The sequence below is a fragment of the Carcharhinus amblyrhynchos genome, chromosome 33 (genome assembly GCF_965287045.1).
Source record: "Carcharhinus amblyrhynchos chromosome 33, sCarAmb.v2.hapA, whole genome shotgun sequence".
NCBI lineage: Eukaryota > Metazoa > Chordata > Chondrichthyes > Carcharhiniformes > Carcharhinidae > Carcharhinus > Carcharhinus amblyrhynchos.
This window is the reverse complement of record NC_137356.1, coordinates 16,631,691-16,649,351: the sequence shown is the minus strand read 5'-3', so window position 1 is coordinate 16,649,351 and position 17,661 is coordinate 16,631,691. Positions and strand designations below refer to the sequence as shown.

The following is a 17,661-nucleotide window of genomic DNA, read 5'->3' as shown; positions in this document are numbered from 1 at the left end:
CCCAATTAATTAGTCTTGCACTTTGTCCATTAGTTAATGTTGGTCTGTAACTAAGTAATAGTGTGGGACTGTGTCTAATTTAAGGGTTTGTGGTAAGACTATGTCTGACTAATGGTTAGTGCCATATCATGTCAAGGTAGTTAATGTCAGATTGTGTGGAAGTATTGGTTAGTTTTGGACACTTTGGTTAGTGTTAGATTGTGCTTACTAACACAGTAAGAAGTCTCACAACACCAGGTTAAAGTCCAACAGGTTTATTTGGTAGCACGCGCTTTCAGAGCACTGCTCCTTCATCAGATGAGTGGGAGTTGTGTTTCACAAACAGGGCATGTATAAACACAAACTCAATTACAAGATAATGGTTGGAATGCGAGTCTTAACAGATAATCACATCTTTACAGGTACAGACAATGTAAGTGGAGAGAGTTTTAAGCACAGGTTAAAGAGATGTGTATTGTCTCCAGACAGGACAGTTAGTGAGGTTTTGCAAACCCAGGCAAGTGGTGGGGGTTACAGATAGTGCGACATGAACCCAAGAGGATGCGTCAGCGTTCTCCAAGGCGGCCTTCATGACAAGGCAGAAACGGATAGCTAAGTTCTGCACACGAGAACCGGGATCTTGGGTTCGTGTCACACTATCTGTAACTCCCCATGACTTGCAAAATCTCACTAACTGTCCTGTCTGGAGACAATACACATTTCTTTAACCTGTGCTTAACCCTCTCTCCACTCACATTGTCTGTTCCTGTAGAGACTTGGTTAGCTGTTAAGATTCGCATTCCAACCATTATCTTGTAAATTGAGTTTGTGTCTATATATTTATGCCCTGTTTGTGAACCCAACTCTCCACTCACCTGATGAAGGGGCAGCGCTCCAAAAGCTCGTGCTGCCAGATAAACCGGTTGGACGTTAACCTGGTGTTGGGAGACTATTTTCTGTGCCCACCCCAGTCTAACACCAGCATCTCCACATCATGTTAGTCTGATAGTTAGCGTTGGATATATCTAATGGTTAGTCTCAGACAGTACTCACTAATGTCAGACTGTCGAACTAGTGTTTAGTGTCAGAAAATGCCAATTAGTTGGCATCAAATGGTGTATAACTAATGTTACAGTGTTATATTTTGTACTGATGCGCTGGGCTCCTCCATCATTGAGGATGGGGATATTGTGAAGCTTCCTCCTCCAGCACCTTTCACAGCTGGATGTGCCAGGAGTACAGACCTTCGATCTGATCTGCTGGTGGTGGAATAGCTTTGCTCTTTTACTTAGAAACATAGAACCCTCCAGTGCAGAAAAAGGCCCTTCGGCCCATCGAGTCTGCACCGACCACAATCCCACCCAGGCCCAATCCCTACACATTTACCCGCTAATCCCCCTAACCTACACATCCCTGGACACTAAGGGAAAATTTTTTAGCACGGCCAATCAACCTAACCTGCACATCTTTGGACTGTGGGAGGAAACTGGAGGAAACCCACGCAGACACAAGGAGAATGTGCAAACTCCACACAGACAGTGACCCGAGCCGGGAATCGAACCCAAGTCCCTGGAGCTGTGAAGCAGCAGTGCTAACCCACTGTGCCGCCCTGTTGCCTATGCTGTTTGGATAGAAGTAGCCCTGTGTTGCAGCTTTACCGTGTTGATTCCTCATTTTTCGGTACGCTTGGTGGTTAGTGTTTGACTGTGCATAACTAAGTTAGTGTTGGTCTCTGGTCAGACAATGACTGGGGTGAGACTGTGACTGTCCCAGTCCCTGGCCAGTCGAGGCTGTATAAACCTGGCATTATATCTGACTCTAACCTGAGCTTATGACACTTACCCACACCATGGTGTATATTTTGACCTCATGAATGCTTTTAAGCTCTCCTGCTGCTGAAACCCTCACCCAAGCCACTGCTGCCTCCGAACCTTATTAATCCAATACTCTCCCAGCCAGCCTCCCACCTTCAGCTTTTTTTGTAATCTTGATTTCACGGATTTGAAGATAGCACAGTGGGTTAGCACTGCTGCCTCACAGCTCCAGGGACCTGGGTTCGATTCCCGGCTTGGGTCACTGTCTGTGTGGAGTTTGCACATTCTCCTCGTGTCTGCGTGGGTTTCCTCCCACAATCTAAAAGACCTGCTGTTTAGGGTGCATCGACCCAAACAGGCGCTGGACTGTAGCGACTAGAGGATTTTCACAGTAACTTCATTGCAGTGTTAATGTAAGCCTTTCTTGTGACTAATAAATAAACTTTAACTCTGCTGCTCTGTGCAGTTCTGGTCCCCTTATCTAAGAATGGATGTCCTTACTATGGAGCCTTTATCAGACTGATTCCCGGGATGGTGGAACTGATGTACGAGGAGAGATTTGAGTGGGTTAGGATTGGAGTTCAGAAGAAAGAGGGGGGAAATCTCATAGAAACCTATAAAATTCTAACAGGACTAGACAGGGCAGCTGCAAGAAGGATGTTTCCAATGGTGGGGGAGTCTAAAACCAGGGGATCACAGTTTGGGGATACAGGTTTCGGACAGAGATAAGAAATTTCTTCACCCAGGGAGCCTGTGGAATTCGCTACCACAGCAAGCAGTTGAGGCCAAAATATTGAATGTTTTCAAGAGGCAGTTAGAAATATTACCCGAGGCAAAGGGGAGCAAAGAGTGGCACAGTGGTTAGCACGGCTGTCTCATAGTGCTAGGGTTCGATTCCCGGCTTGGGTCACTGTGTCTGTGCGGAGTCTGCATGTTCTCCCCATGTCTGCATGGGTTTCCTCCAGGTGCTCCGGTTTCCTCCGAAAGACGTGCTGGTTAGGGTGCATTGGCCGTGCTAAATTCTCCCTCGGTGTTACCCGAACAGGCACCAGAGTGTGACGACTAAGGGATTTTCATAATAACTTCATTGCAGTGTTAATGTCAGCCTTACTTGTGACACTAATAAATAGACTTCTAGGGAGGAAGGGTATTGAATTGGATGATCAGCTGTGATCGCAGTGAAGGGTGGAGCAGGGTCAAAGGGCCTCCTATTTTCTGTGTGCTAATTCACACCAGGTTCTGTCCACTCGCCATCCCTGTGCTCACCAGGTTTCAGGCCGTCTGCACCTTGGTTTTAAAATTCTTAACCTTGCTGAGAATGGACTCCATCCGTAATCTCATCCAATTTCAATTTTCAATCCTCATTTCAGATCAATTTGTATCTCAATTCCATCTCCCCAACTTGGTTACATAATCCATAAGACCCTTAGTCCAAGAAAAATCTATCAATCTTAGTTTAGGAAGCTTCACCTGAAGCCCCAACCTTGGCATGACTGTAGGGGAGAGGGTTGTAGATTTTCACAACCTTTCCTGTGACAAAGTGTCCCCTGACATCACCCCTGAATAGCCTCACCCTAATGTTAAGGTTATTCCCCCTTGTTCTTTACTTCCCGTCACCAGAGAAAATCTCCATCTCGAACCCTTTTAAGTACTTCAATCAGGTCGCTCCTTAATCTTTGGTGGTGTCCCTAGCTGGGTAAATAGTGAATTGCAGTGGTTCAAAGTTACCAAAGCTATTGGTCTGTGCTGTCTGGGGAAGGAACTGCCACTCCTGAGTCAGCCAGTACAGCCACGTCTATTCAGCGTAGAAGTGGGCAGCCTCGGGCACGCAGTCCATCATCTCTCGAGGGAGGCGGCACAGTGGGTTAGCGCTGCTGCCTCGCAGCGCCAGGGACCCGGGTTCGATTCCCGGCTCGGGTCGCTGTCTGTGTGGCGTCTGCACCATCTCCCTGTGTCTGCGTGGGTTTCCTCCAGGTGCTCCCAATTCCTCCCACAGTCCGAAAGACGTGCCGGTTAGATGGATTGGCCGTGTCAAATTGCCCCTTTAGTGTCAGGGAGACTAGCTAGGGTAAATGCATAGGGTCGTGGGTTTAGGGCCTGGGTGGGATTGTGGTCGGTGCAGATTTGATTGGCTGAATGGCCTCATTCTGCACTGTAGGGGTTCTATGAGACGTAGAAACTAGAATCAGCAAGATGCCATTCAGCCCTTCGAACCTGCTCCACCATTCATTATGATCTTATAAAATATCTTGAACTTCCCCCTTCCCTTCCCCATATCCCTTGATCCCTTTAGCCCCAAGAGCAATATCTAATTTCTTTTGAGACATTTTGGCCTCTGTGGGAGTGAATTCCACACATTCACCCCCCTCTGGGTGAAGAAATTTCTCCTCACCTCAGTCCTAAAAGGTTTACCCCTTATCCTCAAACTATGACCCCTAGTTCTGGACTTTCCCCCCTCATCAGGAACATTCTTCCTGAATCTACCCTGTCTAATCCTGTTAGAATTTTATAAGTTTCGATGAGATTTCCTCCGTCCTCCTGAACTCCAGTGAATACAATCCTTAGTCTCTCCTCATGTGACAGACCTGCCCATTCCAGCCTGGTAACCGGGTAAGGTGGACAGGATATCAGTAACCAAAACTAGCCATAGTTCCTGTGACGTGTTCAACGCTTCGTCAGGTGTCCCTTATCTGAGTACTGTCGCTTTGTTCCTCTGTGTAGAAGACCAGGAGATCGAAAGAGGCAGATCCGTCAGATGATGAAGAGAGTGAAGAAGATGTTCCGGCAGAGGACGGGGAATCCGCGAGCCAGACCTCTCGGGAGGCGCAGGACGGCGTGGAGTCCGTGGCTGACGGTGTGAGTGAGGACCTCGACAACGAAGAGAGCCCCGTCAAACCGCCTAGCGCCGGAGACCGCCCGACTCGAGACGTCGCCGAGGAACTGCCCGCTGACGAGCCAGTTGGAACAACTTCAGAAATGGAGCACAGCCCTTCGCGTCGTCCCGTGGTCGAGGGCAAGGATCTCGAGGCGAAGCTCCCCGCTGAGGCTAAGGCCGAGGAAGAGCGACCCCCTCCGGGTAACACGGGCAACGTTGGCTCGTCTGAAGAATCAACCCCTATGGAGGAGGGCTGCAGTGAAGAACGCGCCCAGAAACCCTGCACCAATCAAGGTAACTTGAGTTGTTGGAATGTAGTGTCATGGTCAGACTGGTGGAAAGTGTGCGTGTTGGTACCACAGCTGTGCAAAGAGTACTGAGGTTAGTTATACAGTGTACAACTCCTATACGTACAGTCCGAATCCTACATGTACAGAGATCTCCCGAAATTGCTCCTGATTTGATTCACAAGTTGCAGGACCCCCTCCCCCCTCCGCCACCTTAACGCCTGTCAAAGTGGAACCCTCTTTGTACCAACGCTGACAATCTCGTGGGTGCAAGGACCCCCATGAAGGCCCACTGCCATGGGACTCATATCACCGCAATGAGCGAAACCCGATATTTTAGCTCTTGGAGAATGTTCTGCCATTGATTTTTTTAGCTCTATACTGATCAGTATCTCAATTCCATCCACCCACTTTTTTTGTTTTTAATTCATTTGTGGGACATGGGCATCGCTCGCTGGCTGGCCACCTTTCATTGCCCACTGAGTGTATTCAGGAGGAGAGTTTCTCATTCAGTGTGTGGATGGCCCGACAAAGAGGGGGGCAAAACTTGACCTCCTCTCGGGAAATAAGGAAGGGCAGGTGACAGAAGTGTTAGTGAGGGATCACTTTGGGACCAATTAGTTTGATGGTAACTATGGAGAATGATAGGTCCAGCCCAAAAGTTAAAATTCTAAATTGGGGCCAGGCCAATTTTGATGGAATCAGACAGGAACTTTCAAAAGTTAATTGGGGGAGTCTGTAGGAAGGCAAAGGATATATGGTAAGTGGCAGGTTTTCAAAAGCGTGTTAACCAGGGTTCAGGGTAAACACATTCCTCTTAGAGTGAAGGGCAAGACTAGTAGAAGTAGGGAACCCTGGATGACTCGGGATATTGAGGCCCTGGTCAAGAAGAAGAAAAGAGGCACATGACATGCATAGGTACTGGGATCAAGTGAATCCCTTGAAGAGTATAGGGTGTGTAGGAGTAGAGTTAAGAGAGAAATCAGGAGGGCAAAAAGGGGACACGAGATTGTTTTGGCAGATAAGGTAAAGGAGAATCCAAAAAGCTTCTACAAATACATAAAGGGCAAAAGAGTAACAAGGGAGAGAATAGGGCCTGTTAAGGATCAACAAGGTCATCTGTGTACGGATCTACAAGAGATGGGTGAGATCCTAAATGAATATTTTTCATCACTATTTACTATTGAGAAAAGCGTGGATGTTAGGGAACTTGGGGAAACAAATAGTGATGCCTTGAGGAGTGTACGTATTACAAAGAAGGAGGTGTCTTAAAGTACATCAAAATAGATAAATCCCCAGGACCTGATGAAGTGTATCCCAGGACATTGTGAGAGTAGGGAGGAAATTGCGGGTCCCCTAGCTGAGATATTTGAATCATTGATAGTCACGGGTGAACAAAGAACAACACAGCACGGGAAACAGGCCCTTCGGCCCAACGAGCCCGCGCCACCGTCCCATTGTCTCAGTGACCTATTCATGATTTTAGTCTACGCCTAATGTGCGAGGATCAGGGAGGTCCAATATAGGGACAATTTGTTACCCAATCAATCAGCCTAAAAGCACATCTTTGGAATGTGGGAGGAAACCGGAGCACCCGGAGGAAACCCACGCAACCACGGGGAGAACGTGCAAACTCCCACAGACACAGGCCCAAATCCATGTGTCCGCACAGCAACAGAGATAGTCTCTGAGCTGTCATGTTGCCCTCGAGATGGTCCAGTTTAAGCACGCTAACGACATGAAGCAATAGGCAACTCCTGAAGCAACGTCCAAGAGCAGCCCACTACAACCTGCCGCATGCATGCCCCTTGCTGGTCAACAAGGTGGACTTAAATGCCTGTGGAGACAAAAAATTTCATTATTAAACAGGCAAAGACTGTAACATCCCTGAGGCAAAAACGTAATCCCAAGCCTACAATGTTTAGTAAGGCCTGCTATATCCCCCTATATGTAGCCCGCTCATGTGGCTGTCTAAGTGACTCTTAAACAACCCTAGCGTGCCTGCTTCCACCACCTTACTCGGCAGTGCATTCCACACCCCCACTACCCTTTGCGTAAAAAACTGCCCTCTAATATTTGTCTTATACCTAGCCCCCCTCACCCTAAGCCCGTGACCCCTCGTTCTATCCATTTCTAATAGCGGAAAAAGCTTACCACCATTTACTCTATCTATCCCCTTCATAATCTTATAAACCTCTATTAGATCCCCCCTCAGCCGACATCTCTCAAGGGAAAACAGCCCAAGTTCGTTCAGTCTTTCCTCGTAAGACAGCCCTTCCATACCAGGCAGCATCCTAGTAAATCTCCTCTGCACTCTCTCCAGGATCTCTACATCCTTCCGGTAGTACGGCGACCAGAACTGGACGCAGTACTCCAAGTGAGGCCTAACCAACGTTCTATACAACTGCAACATCAGACTCCTACTCTTATATTCTATACCCCTTCCTATGAAGGCTAACATACCATACGCTTTCCTCATCACATTCTGCACCTGCACCGACACCTTCAGGGACTTGTGCACTTGCACCCCCAGGTCTCTCTGCATATCTATACTCCGGATAGTTCTACCTTTTATCGTATAACTCCCCTCCACATTATTCCGGCCAAAGTGCATCACCTCGCATTTGTCCGGATTAAATTCCATTTGCCATCTATCTGCCCAATCTACCAGCCTGTCTATGTCCTGTTGCATTGCCAGGCACTGCTCCTCAGTACCCGCCAATCCAACCATCTTAGTGTCATCAGCAAATTTGCTGATCACACCACCTACCCCCTCTTCCAAGTCATTAATATATACCACAAATAGAAGAGGTCCTAGTACCGAGCCCTGCGGCACACCACTGGTGACAGACCTCCAATTGGAAAAGGAGCCTTCTACTACTACCCGCTGTCTCCTCCTCCCAAGCCAGTTCTCCACCCATCTACATACCTGGCCTTGTATCCCATGAGCCTTCACCTTTTCTATCAGCCTACCATGAGGGACCTTGTCAAACGCCTTACTGAAATCCATATAGACGACATCAACGGCTTGTCCTTCGTCAACCGTTTTTGTCACCTCTTCAAAAAATTCCACTAGATTCGTAAGGCACGACCTCCCTGTAACGAAGCCATGCTGCGTATCCCTGATCAGATTGCAGCGCTCCAGATGTTCATACATCCTATCCTTGAGGATCCTCTCCATTAGCTTGCCTATAACTGAAGTCAAGCTCACCGGCCTATAATTCCCTGGGTTATCCCTCTGACCCTTTTTAAACAACGGTACTACATTTGCAATCCGCCAATCCTCTGGGACCTCACCTGTGTCCAAAGAAGAGACAAAGATTTGCGTCAGAGGCCCAGCAATTTCATCCCTCACCTCCCTTAGCAGCCTGGGATAGATGCCATCAGGCCCCGGAGATTTATCCGTCTTAATACTGTCTAAAAGTCCCAACACCTCTTCCCTCGTGATGACTATTTCCCTCAACGGATCCTCAAACTCCTCAAGCACAGCACCAGACATCAGGCCCCTCTCCTGCGTGAATACCGACGCAAAGTATTCATTCAAGATCTCCCCCATTCCCCTAGGCTCTAAGCATAGTTCCCCTCCTCTGTCCCTGAGAGGACCAATCTTCCCTCTAACCATCCTCTAATCAACCATTCAGGGTGAGGTGCCTGAAGATTGGAGAGTGGCAAATGTTGTGCCTTTGTTTAAAAAGGGCTGCAGGGAAAAGCCTGGGAACTACACGCCAGTGAGACTCAAATCTGTTGTGAGTAGATTGTTGGAAGATATTTTGAGAGACAGGATTTACAGGCATTTAGAGATGCAAGGACTGATTAGGGACAGTCAGCATGGCTTTGTGAGTGGAAAATCATGTTTCACAAATTTGATTGAGTTTTTTGAAGGGGTAACCAAGAAGGTAGATGAGGGCACTGCAGTTGATGTTGTCTACGTGGACTTTAGCAAGGCCTTTGACAAGGTACCACATGGTAGGTTGTTGCATAAAGTTAAATCTCACAGGATCCAGGGTGAGGTAGCTAAATGGATACAAAATTGGCTTCTTGACAGAAGCCAGAGGGTTGTTTTTCAAACTGGAGGCCTGTGACCAGCGGTGTACCTCAGGGATCAGTGCTGGGCCCACTATTATTTGTCATTTATATTAATGATCTGGATGAGAATATAGGAGGCATGGTCAGTAAGTTTGCAGATGACACCAAGATTGGTGGCACAGTGGACAGTGAGGAATGTTATCTCCAATTTCAATGGGATCTTGATCAATTGGGCCAGTGGACTGATGAATGGCAGAGAGAATTTAATTTAGATAAATGCGAGGTGATGGATTTTGGTAGTTTGACCCAGGACGGGACTTACTCAGTTAATGGTAGGGCATTGGGAAGAGTTACAGAACAAAGACATCTAGGGATACATGTTCATAGCTCCTTGAAAGTGGAATCATGGTTTCATTGGTCAGAACATTGAATACAGGATTTGGGACATCTTGTTGAAGTTGTACAAGACATTAGTAAGGCCGCACTTGGAATACTGTGTGCAATTCTGGTCACCCTATTATAGAAAGGATATTATTAAACTAGAAAGAGTGCAGGAAAGATTTACTAAGATGCTACAGGAATTTGATAGTTTGAGTTATAAGGAGAGGTTGGGTGAACTGGGACGTTTTTCTCTGGAGCGTAGAAGGCTGAGGGTGATCTTATTGAGGTCTATAAAATAATGAGGGGCATAGACAAGGTAGATGGTCAATATCTTTTCCCAAAGGTAGAGGAGTCTAAAACTAGACAGTTTAAGGTGAGAGGGAAGAGATATAAAAGTGTCCAGAGGGTCAGTATTTTCACACAGAGGGTGGTGAGTATCTGGAACAAGCTGCCAGAGGTAGTAGTAGAGGCATGTACGATTTTGTCTTTTAAAAAGCATTTAGATAGTTACATGGGTACGATGGGTATAGAGGGATATGGGCCAAATGCGGGCAATTGGGATTAGCTTAGGGATTTTTAAAAAAAAGGTGGCATGGACGATTTGGCTGAAGGGCCTGTTTACATGCTGTAAACCTCTATGACTCGAGTTGGCAGTGGGCAGTTGAGAGTCAACCACATTGCTGTGGCTCTGTGCTGTTGACCAGATAAGGACAGCAGATTTCCTTCCCTCAAGGACATGAGTGAACCAGATGGGTTTTTCCGACAATCGACAATGGTTTCATGGTGATCGGTACATTCTTAATTCCAGATATATTTTATTGAATTCAAGTTCCACCCGTCTGCTGTGGTGGGGTTCGAACCCGGGTCCCCAGAACATTAGCTGAGTTTCTGGATTAACAGTCTAGTGATTATACCACTGGGCCATCATCTCCCCAATATCCTTCGGACCCTCGTCCAAGAAAAATCTATCAATGTCAGTTTAGAAAACTTTTATTGAGGCCACGGTCTTAACATGTCTTTAGAGGAGAGAGTTGGCAAAGAAATCTCATGAAGCTTCATAATATACGTGGTGGCATAGTGGTTGGCACTGCTGCCTCACAGTGAAAGGGACCTGGGTTCGATTCCTGGCTTGGGTCACTATCTATATGGAGTCTGCATGTTCTCCCCGTGTTTGCGTGGGTTTCCTCCAGGTGCTCCAGTTTCCTCCCACAGTCTGAAAGACGTGCTGGTTAGGGTGCGTTGGCTGTGCTAAATTCTCCCTCAGTGTACCCGAACAGGCACCAGAGTGTGGCGACTAGGGGATTTTCACAGTAACTTCATTGCAGTGTTAATGTAAGCCTACTTGTGACACTAATAAGTAAACTTTAGATTAACCAGCTGAGATTATTCATAAAGGCCCCACCTTCTCAACTTGCCCCTTGCCTGAGATGTGGTTACCCTCAGGCTAAATCACAATGTTTATTTATTAGTGTCACAAGTAGTTTTACATTAACACTGCAATGAAGTTACTGTGAAAATCCCTTAGTTGCCACATTCCGGCACCTGTTTGGGTACACTTAGGGAGAATTTAGCACGGCCAATGCACCCTAACCAGCACGTCTTTGGACTGTGGGAAGAAACCGGAACACCCAGAGGAAACCCACGCAGACATGGGGAGAATGTGCAGACTCCACACAGACAGTGACCCAAGCCGGGAATCGAATCCAGGTCCCTGGAGCAATGAGGCATCACCATGCCGCCCCACCAGTCAGGTCCCCCTTTTGAGGGGGAGAGCAGCCGATGGTCATTTGAGACTGTGGCAACTTTACCTGTTGTTAAATCAGCTGTTTGGCTACCATCCCCAAAACCTGTATTTCATATCAAACTATTGGTAAGAAGTTCAATAATTATTTATCAGTATCACAAGTAGGCTTACATTAACACTGCAATGAAGTTGCTGTGAAAATCCCTTACTTGCCACACTCCGGTGCCTGTTTGGGTACACTGAGGGAGAATTTAGCACGGCCAATGTGTCTTTCGGATTGTGGGAGGAAACCGGAGCACCTGGAGGAAACCCACGCAGACACTGGGAGAACGTGCAGCCTCCTCACAGACAGTGACCCAAGCCGGGAATCAAACCTGGGTCCCTGGTGCTATGAGGCAGCAGGGCCAACTAAGAACCTGAGTGCATTAACCGAAGGTAGGTGTGGGTTTCCTCCTGGGTGCTCTGGTTTCCTCCCACAGTCCGAAAGACGTGCTGGTTAGGGTGCATTGGCTGTGCTAAATTCTCCCTCGGTGTACCCGAACAGGCACCGGAGTGTGGCGACTAGAGGATTTTTGCAGTAACTTCATTGCAGTGTTAATATAAGCCTACTTGTGACTAATAAATAAACTTTAACTTTACATTAGGATGATTGGAAATCTATGTGCGTCAATCTAGGAAACATATTTGAAGCGATATTAATTCAGGAATATAGGTGGTAATGTTTTGCGGTTGCCTTTTGAGTTTTAAGGTAGTCCTTAAATCTCTTTTCCTCTCTCACATGGACTGCTGTGAGTGACTCCAATGAAATTAATGGATCTGGGAGTGGGATAGGGCAGCAAAGTGAAATAGGAGATCAACCCTAATCAGATCGAGTGGGATCGAGGAGCTGTGTAACTTACTCCTGCTCCCATTTCTCGTGGGAGTTCTCCTCAGTGACTTGGCCAACAAGTGTTCCCTCAGGAAACAAACAAACCAGCACGTCTTTCGGACTGTGGGAGGTGATGCTGCAACTTTATAAGACCCTTGTCAGACCCCACTTGGAGTACTGTGCGCAGTTCTGGTCACCTCACTACAGGAAGGACGTGGAAGCTATTGAGAGGGTGCAGAGGAGATTTACAAGGATGTTCCCTGGATTGGGAGGCATGCCTTATGAGGATAGGTTGAGGGAGCTCGGTCTCTTCTCCCTGGAGAGACGAAGGTTGAGAGGCGACCTGATAGAGGTGTATAAAATGTTGAGAGGAATAGATAGGGTGGATTCTCAGAGGCTATTTCCCAGGGCTGGAATGGTCGCTACGAGAGGACACAGGTTTAAGGTGCTGGGGAGCAGGTACAGAGGAGATGTTAGGGGTAAGTTTTTCACTCAGAGGGTGGTGAGTGAGTGGAATCGGCTGCCGTCGGTGGTGGTAGAGGCGAACTCGCTGGGGTCTTTTAAAAGACTTCTGGATGAGTATATGGGATTGGGAGGTACGGATAGTTGTATGGCTTGGTAGGTATGGATGTGATCGGTGTAACTTGTGGGCCGAAGGGCCTGTTTGTGCTGTAGTGTTCTATGTTCTAAACCAAATGAGCCATTACAGCTTGTAGTTTGTGGGATCTTGCTGTGTGTAAATTTGGCTGCCATGAAGTGGACAGCGGAAGCGACTGAGGCACAGTTATCGCGCAAAAGGTTATACAGAACTGTATGGAGGGATAGTGTACAGAGCATCACCCTACAGATGGTACTGTATTGACCAATACTGTATAGTGTCTTGTGGAACATTCCTTGGAAGCAGCTTATGAAACCGGCTTGGAGGCAAATAGCAGGAAGGGTAAAGACATGTTCCTGAGCTCCCGTAGTTGGATAAGGAGGTTTAATCAATGGCTGACCTCAGAAGAGGCATCGAAGATAATTTTGGGCTGCCAAGTTCTTGTTACAAGAAAGCAGTCTAGAGGATTCCAACAGTGGGTCAGCACTGCTGCCTCTCAGCGCCAGGGACCCGGGTTCAATTCCTGCTTGGGTCACTGTGTGGAGTCTGCATGTTCTCCCTGTATCTGCGTGGGTTTCCTCCGGCTGCTCTGCTTTCCTTCCACATTCTGAAAGATGTGCTGGTTTAGGTTCATTCTCCGTCAGTGTACCTGACCAGGCACCAGAGTAACTTCATTGCAGTGTTAATGTAAGCCTACTTGTGACACTAATAAGTAAACTTTAAACTCAAGTGTTGGTTATTATTATTGACAGTCTAGCTGGGAGACATCACAGAGTATAACATGGGGTAAGGGAGTGTTGGAGGACAAGAGGGTGTTTATGCCGATTGTTAATCAGAGTTCGTCAGTCCAGCTCACCGGTAACAATCTGAGACTGTGGGTTCAAATCCCACTACAAGGCTGGAACACAATATAGGTTAACACCTCAGTGCTGAGGGAGTGCCACACTGTCAGAGGGTCAGTGCTGAGGGAGTGCCGCACTGTCAGAGGGTTGGTGCTGAGGGAGTGCCGCAGTGTCAGCACTCCCAGGGCAGCGTGAGGTTATAAAAGTCGCTGTTTAAATGCAAGTCAGTCCGACGGGAGAATGACCTCCTTCTCCCAACAGTGTCATGGAATCTTTTAAGTTCACTCAAACCACCAGGCAGAGCTCTAGACTATTGTTTCATTCATAAAATCCATACAGTGCAGAAAGAGGCCATACAGCCCATCGGGTCTGCACCGGTCTCCAAAAGAGCATCCCACCCAGGCCCTCCCTATCCTCACTGCTTTTGGCATGGTTAATCCACCTAACCCACACATCCTTGGACACTAAGGGACAATTTAGCACGGCCAATCCACCTAACCTGCACATCTTTCAGACTGTGGGAGGAAACTGGAGCACCCGGAGGACACCCATGCAGACATGGGGAGAACAAGCAAACTTCACACAGACAGTACGTTAATTATCTGGAGTCGAATGTAGGAGATATGATCAGTACGTTTGCAGATGACACTAAGTTTGGTGTGGTAAATGCCGAGGAACAAAGCCTAAGGTTACGGAACGGTGTAGACGGGCAGTATAGTGACAAATGGAACTAAACTTGGAAAGTGTGAGGTGATGCATTTGGGAAGGACGAACAAGGCAAGGGAATGCATGAGGAATGGTGAGACCCTAGGGAGTACAGAGGACCAGAGGGACCTTCTGGTGCATGAGCAAAGATCCCTGAAGGCAGCAGAAGATGGTTAAGAAGGCATAAGGGAGACTTGTCTTTATTGATCGAGGCATTGGATATAAGAGCAGGGAGGTTATGATGGAGCTGTGTGAGACGCTGGTTAGGCCACAGCTAGAGTATTGTGTGCAGTTCTGGTTGCCCCACTGTAGGAAGGATGTGATTGCGCTGGAGAGGGTGCGGAGGAGATTCACCAGGATGTTACCTGGGCTGGAGCGATTCAGCGATGTAAAGTGGGTGGTTAGGCTGGGTGTGTTTTCCATAGAGCAGAGAAGGCCGAGGGAGGGACCTGATCGAGATGTTGAAAATTTTGAGGGACGTAGATCCTTAATAGGGATCACTGACCATGGGGAGGGGGGAGGTGGGGCTGGGTGCAGGAGGATTTAGGTAGGACGCAGGAGATTTAGAGGGGAATTTGAGGAAAATCTTTTTCACAGAGGGTGCTGGGATTCTGGGACTCGCTGCCTGAAAGAGTGGTAGAGGTGGGAAGCCTCACAACATTTAATAAGCATTTAGATGAGCACTTAAAACGCCATCGTAGACAAGGCTACTGAGCAAATGCTAGAAAATGGGATTAGAATAGATGAATAGATAGGGGTTTGATGGCCAGGACACACGTGATGGGCCAAAGGGCCTCTTCCTGTGCTGTAAAACATTTTTGATTTGATTTTATTATTGTCACATGTACAGTGAAAAGTATTGTTTCTTGCACGCTATACAGACAAAGCATACCGTTCGTAGAGAGGGTGCAGAATGTAGTGTTGCACTCATAGCTAGGGTGTAGAGAAAGATCAACTTAATGCGAGGTAGGTCCATTCAAAAGTCTGATGGCAGCAGGGAAGAAGCTGTTCTTGAGGGGGTTGGTACGGGACCTCAGACTTTTTCTCGACATAAGAAGGTGGAAGAGAGAATGTGTGGAGTGCTTGATTCTGCCCACTTTTCCAAGGCAGCAGCAAGAGTAGACAGGGTCAACGGATGGGAGGCTGGTTTGGGTGATGGACTGGGCTTTGGTCATGATGCTTTGTAGTTTCTTGTGGTCTTGGTCCGAGCAGGAGCCATACCAGCTTGTGATACAACCAGAAAGTATGCTTTCCCAAGGTTGGAATCGAACCTGGGTCCTTGGCACTATGCCACCATTCAAATTTGGGTGACACGGTAGCACAGTGGTTAGCACTGCTGCTTCACAGCTCCAGGGACCTGGGTTCGATTCCCGGCTCGGGTCACCGTCTGTGCGAAGTTTGCACATTCTCCCCGTGTCTACATGGGTTGCCTCCGGGTGCTCCGGTTTCCTTCCACAGTCCAAAGATGTGCGGGCTAGGTTGATTGGCCACGCTAAATTGCCCTTTAGTGTCCTGGGATGCATAGGTTAGAGGGATTAGTGGGTAAAATATGTAGGGGTACGGGGATAAGGCCTGGGTGGGATTGTTGTCGATGCAGTCTTGATGGGCCGAATGGCCTCTCTTCTGTACTGTAGGGTTTCTATGGGTTTTGTTTTTGCTATGGTTGAATGCTAGCACCTGACAGTGCATCCCTCCCTCTGCCCGCCACCTCTGGGCCTCCCTCTGCCCTACTGTGGCACTCTGAGGGGGCAGAGCTCCCTGAGCACTAAATTACTTGCTAAACTCCTGCAGTGGGCTCTGGTTCCACATCAGAGCACTGGAACATTGGGTCATCTCACCTGCTCCTTGTTTCCAAGCCTGTTTCAGAGGGACTTTTTAAGAAAGTATGCTTTACAGTTCTATTAAAGAAACTTCATGTCCCGTACAGTCCTGTCTGTATCACTACAGTGTCCTAACTCCTGTTTATGTACTCAAATGATATTTAATTGTGTACAATTACTGGAAGCCTTCAGGGTGTGTTTATGTCTCAGTAACGTGAAGAGGTGTTAAATAAAATTTCCTCTTGTTTGTATCTCTGCTCAACATATTGTAGGACAGTTTTTGCACTCAGGAATTGTTTTGGTAACCTAATAGGAGGGATAAGGATGTATTCTTTGGGAAGTGAGATTCTTAATGGGGTGAGAGGCAGCCAGATGTGTGGGTTATACATAGATTATACAAAGAACCCTACAGTGCAGAAAGAGGCCCTTCGGCCCATCAAGCCTGCACCGACCACAATCCCACCCAGGCCCTATCCCCATACTCCTATACATTTACCCGCTAACCCCTCTAACCTACACATCCTGGGACACTAAGGGACAATTTTAGCATGGCCAATCAACCTAACCTGCACATCTTTAGACTGTAGGAGGAAACCGGAGCATTCGGAGGAAACCCACGCAGACACGAGGAGAATGTGCAAACTCCACGCAGACAGTGACCCGAGCCGGGAATCGAACCCAGGTCCCCTGGAGCTGTGAACCAGCAGTGCTAACCCACTGTGCTACCGTGCCACCCATGGGTAGACAAAGGGTACACAAATAGCCACAACTTGTGACACAAGGGTTTAAAAACACAAGTAAAGCTTTGGGCTGCGCGAGGACTAGAATTCAGAAGCACAGAAGTTAAACCTGTGTCAGAATTTGGGAGCGCTGCTCTCAAATTCCAGAACCCAACAGCTCGCTGTGTTGCAAAACAAATCACAGAATTGCCTCCCCAGCAGCACTGTGGGTGTACCTGAACCACACTGGACTGCAGCAGATCGTGAAGGCAGCTCACCCTACCTTCCCGAGGACAGTTAGGGAAAGGTAACAAATGCTGGCCTAGCCAGCGACACTCATTTTCCAGGGAAGAGTGTTTCTTTGAGGCGGCACGGTGGTTAGCATCCCTCAGTACCAGGGATCCGGGTTCGATTCTGGTCTTAGGTGACACTCTGTGTGGAGTTTGCACATTCTCCCCTTTTCTGTGTGGGTTTCTTCTGCGTGCTCTGGTTCAAAGATGTGTAGGTTAGGTGGACTGGCCATGCTAACTTGCCCCTTAGTGTAAGGGTGATTGGCAGGGCAAATACGTGGTGTTAGGGAGATAGGGTAGGATTGTTGTCAGTGCAGACTCAATGGGCCGAATGGCCTCCTTTTATACTGTAGGGATTCTATGATATAAGTGTGTGTCGGAGAACAGATTAGGATATGCTGATAGGATTTGATTAAGTCGGGTGAGAGGAGGCTCATGTGGAACATGAGCAGCATAGACCAGACGGACCGAATGGCCTGTTTCTGCGCTGGAACAATTATGTAACAGTGCAGGGAGGTGACGGTGTTTTGAGGGACTCTTCTTCTTTTGTAGTTGAACAGTGTCTCCGAGTCTGAGGCAGTTTCCCTGTGGATCTGAGTAGCCAAGACTGGATCGATCAGTGTTCCTGATCAAACGCTGTGTTCCGGGATCCTGGACTGTGGTCACTCTCACTCGCCGAGACGCGGTCATTGCACTCACGTTCTGGTCATTTT

At 47.8% G+C, this 17,661-nt stretch overlaps 1 protein-coding gene across 1 annotated transcript in view; it reads left to right on the top strand.

Annotated features, from left to right (window-relative positions):
* Positions 1-17,661, top strand: part of LOC145361030 (sterile alpha motif domain-containing protein 1-like) — a 56,789-nt gene that overhangs the window by 6,273 nt on the left and 32,855 nt on the right. Inside the window, exon 2 of the mRNA XM_080216576.1 lies at positions 4,515-4,962. Coding sequence (XP_080072702.1) covers positions 4,515-4,962 — 448 coding nt within the window. The remainder of the gene's footprint in view (positions 1-4,514; positions 4,963-17,661) is intronic.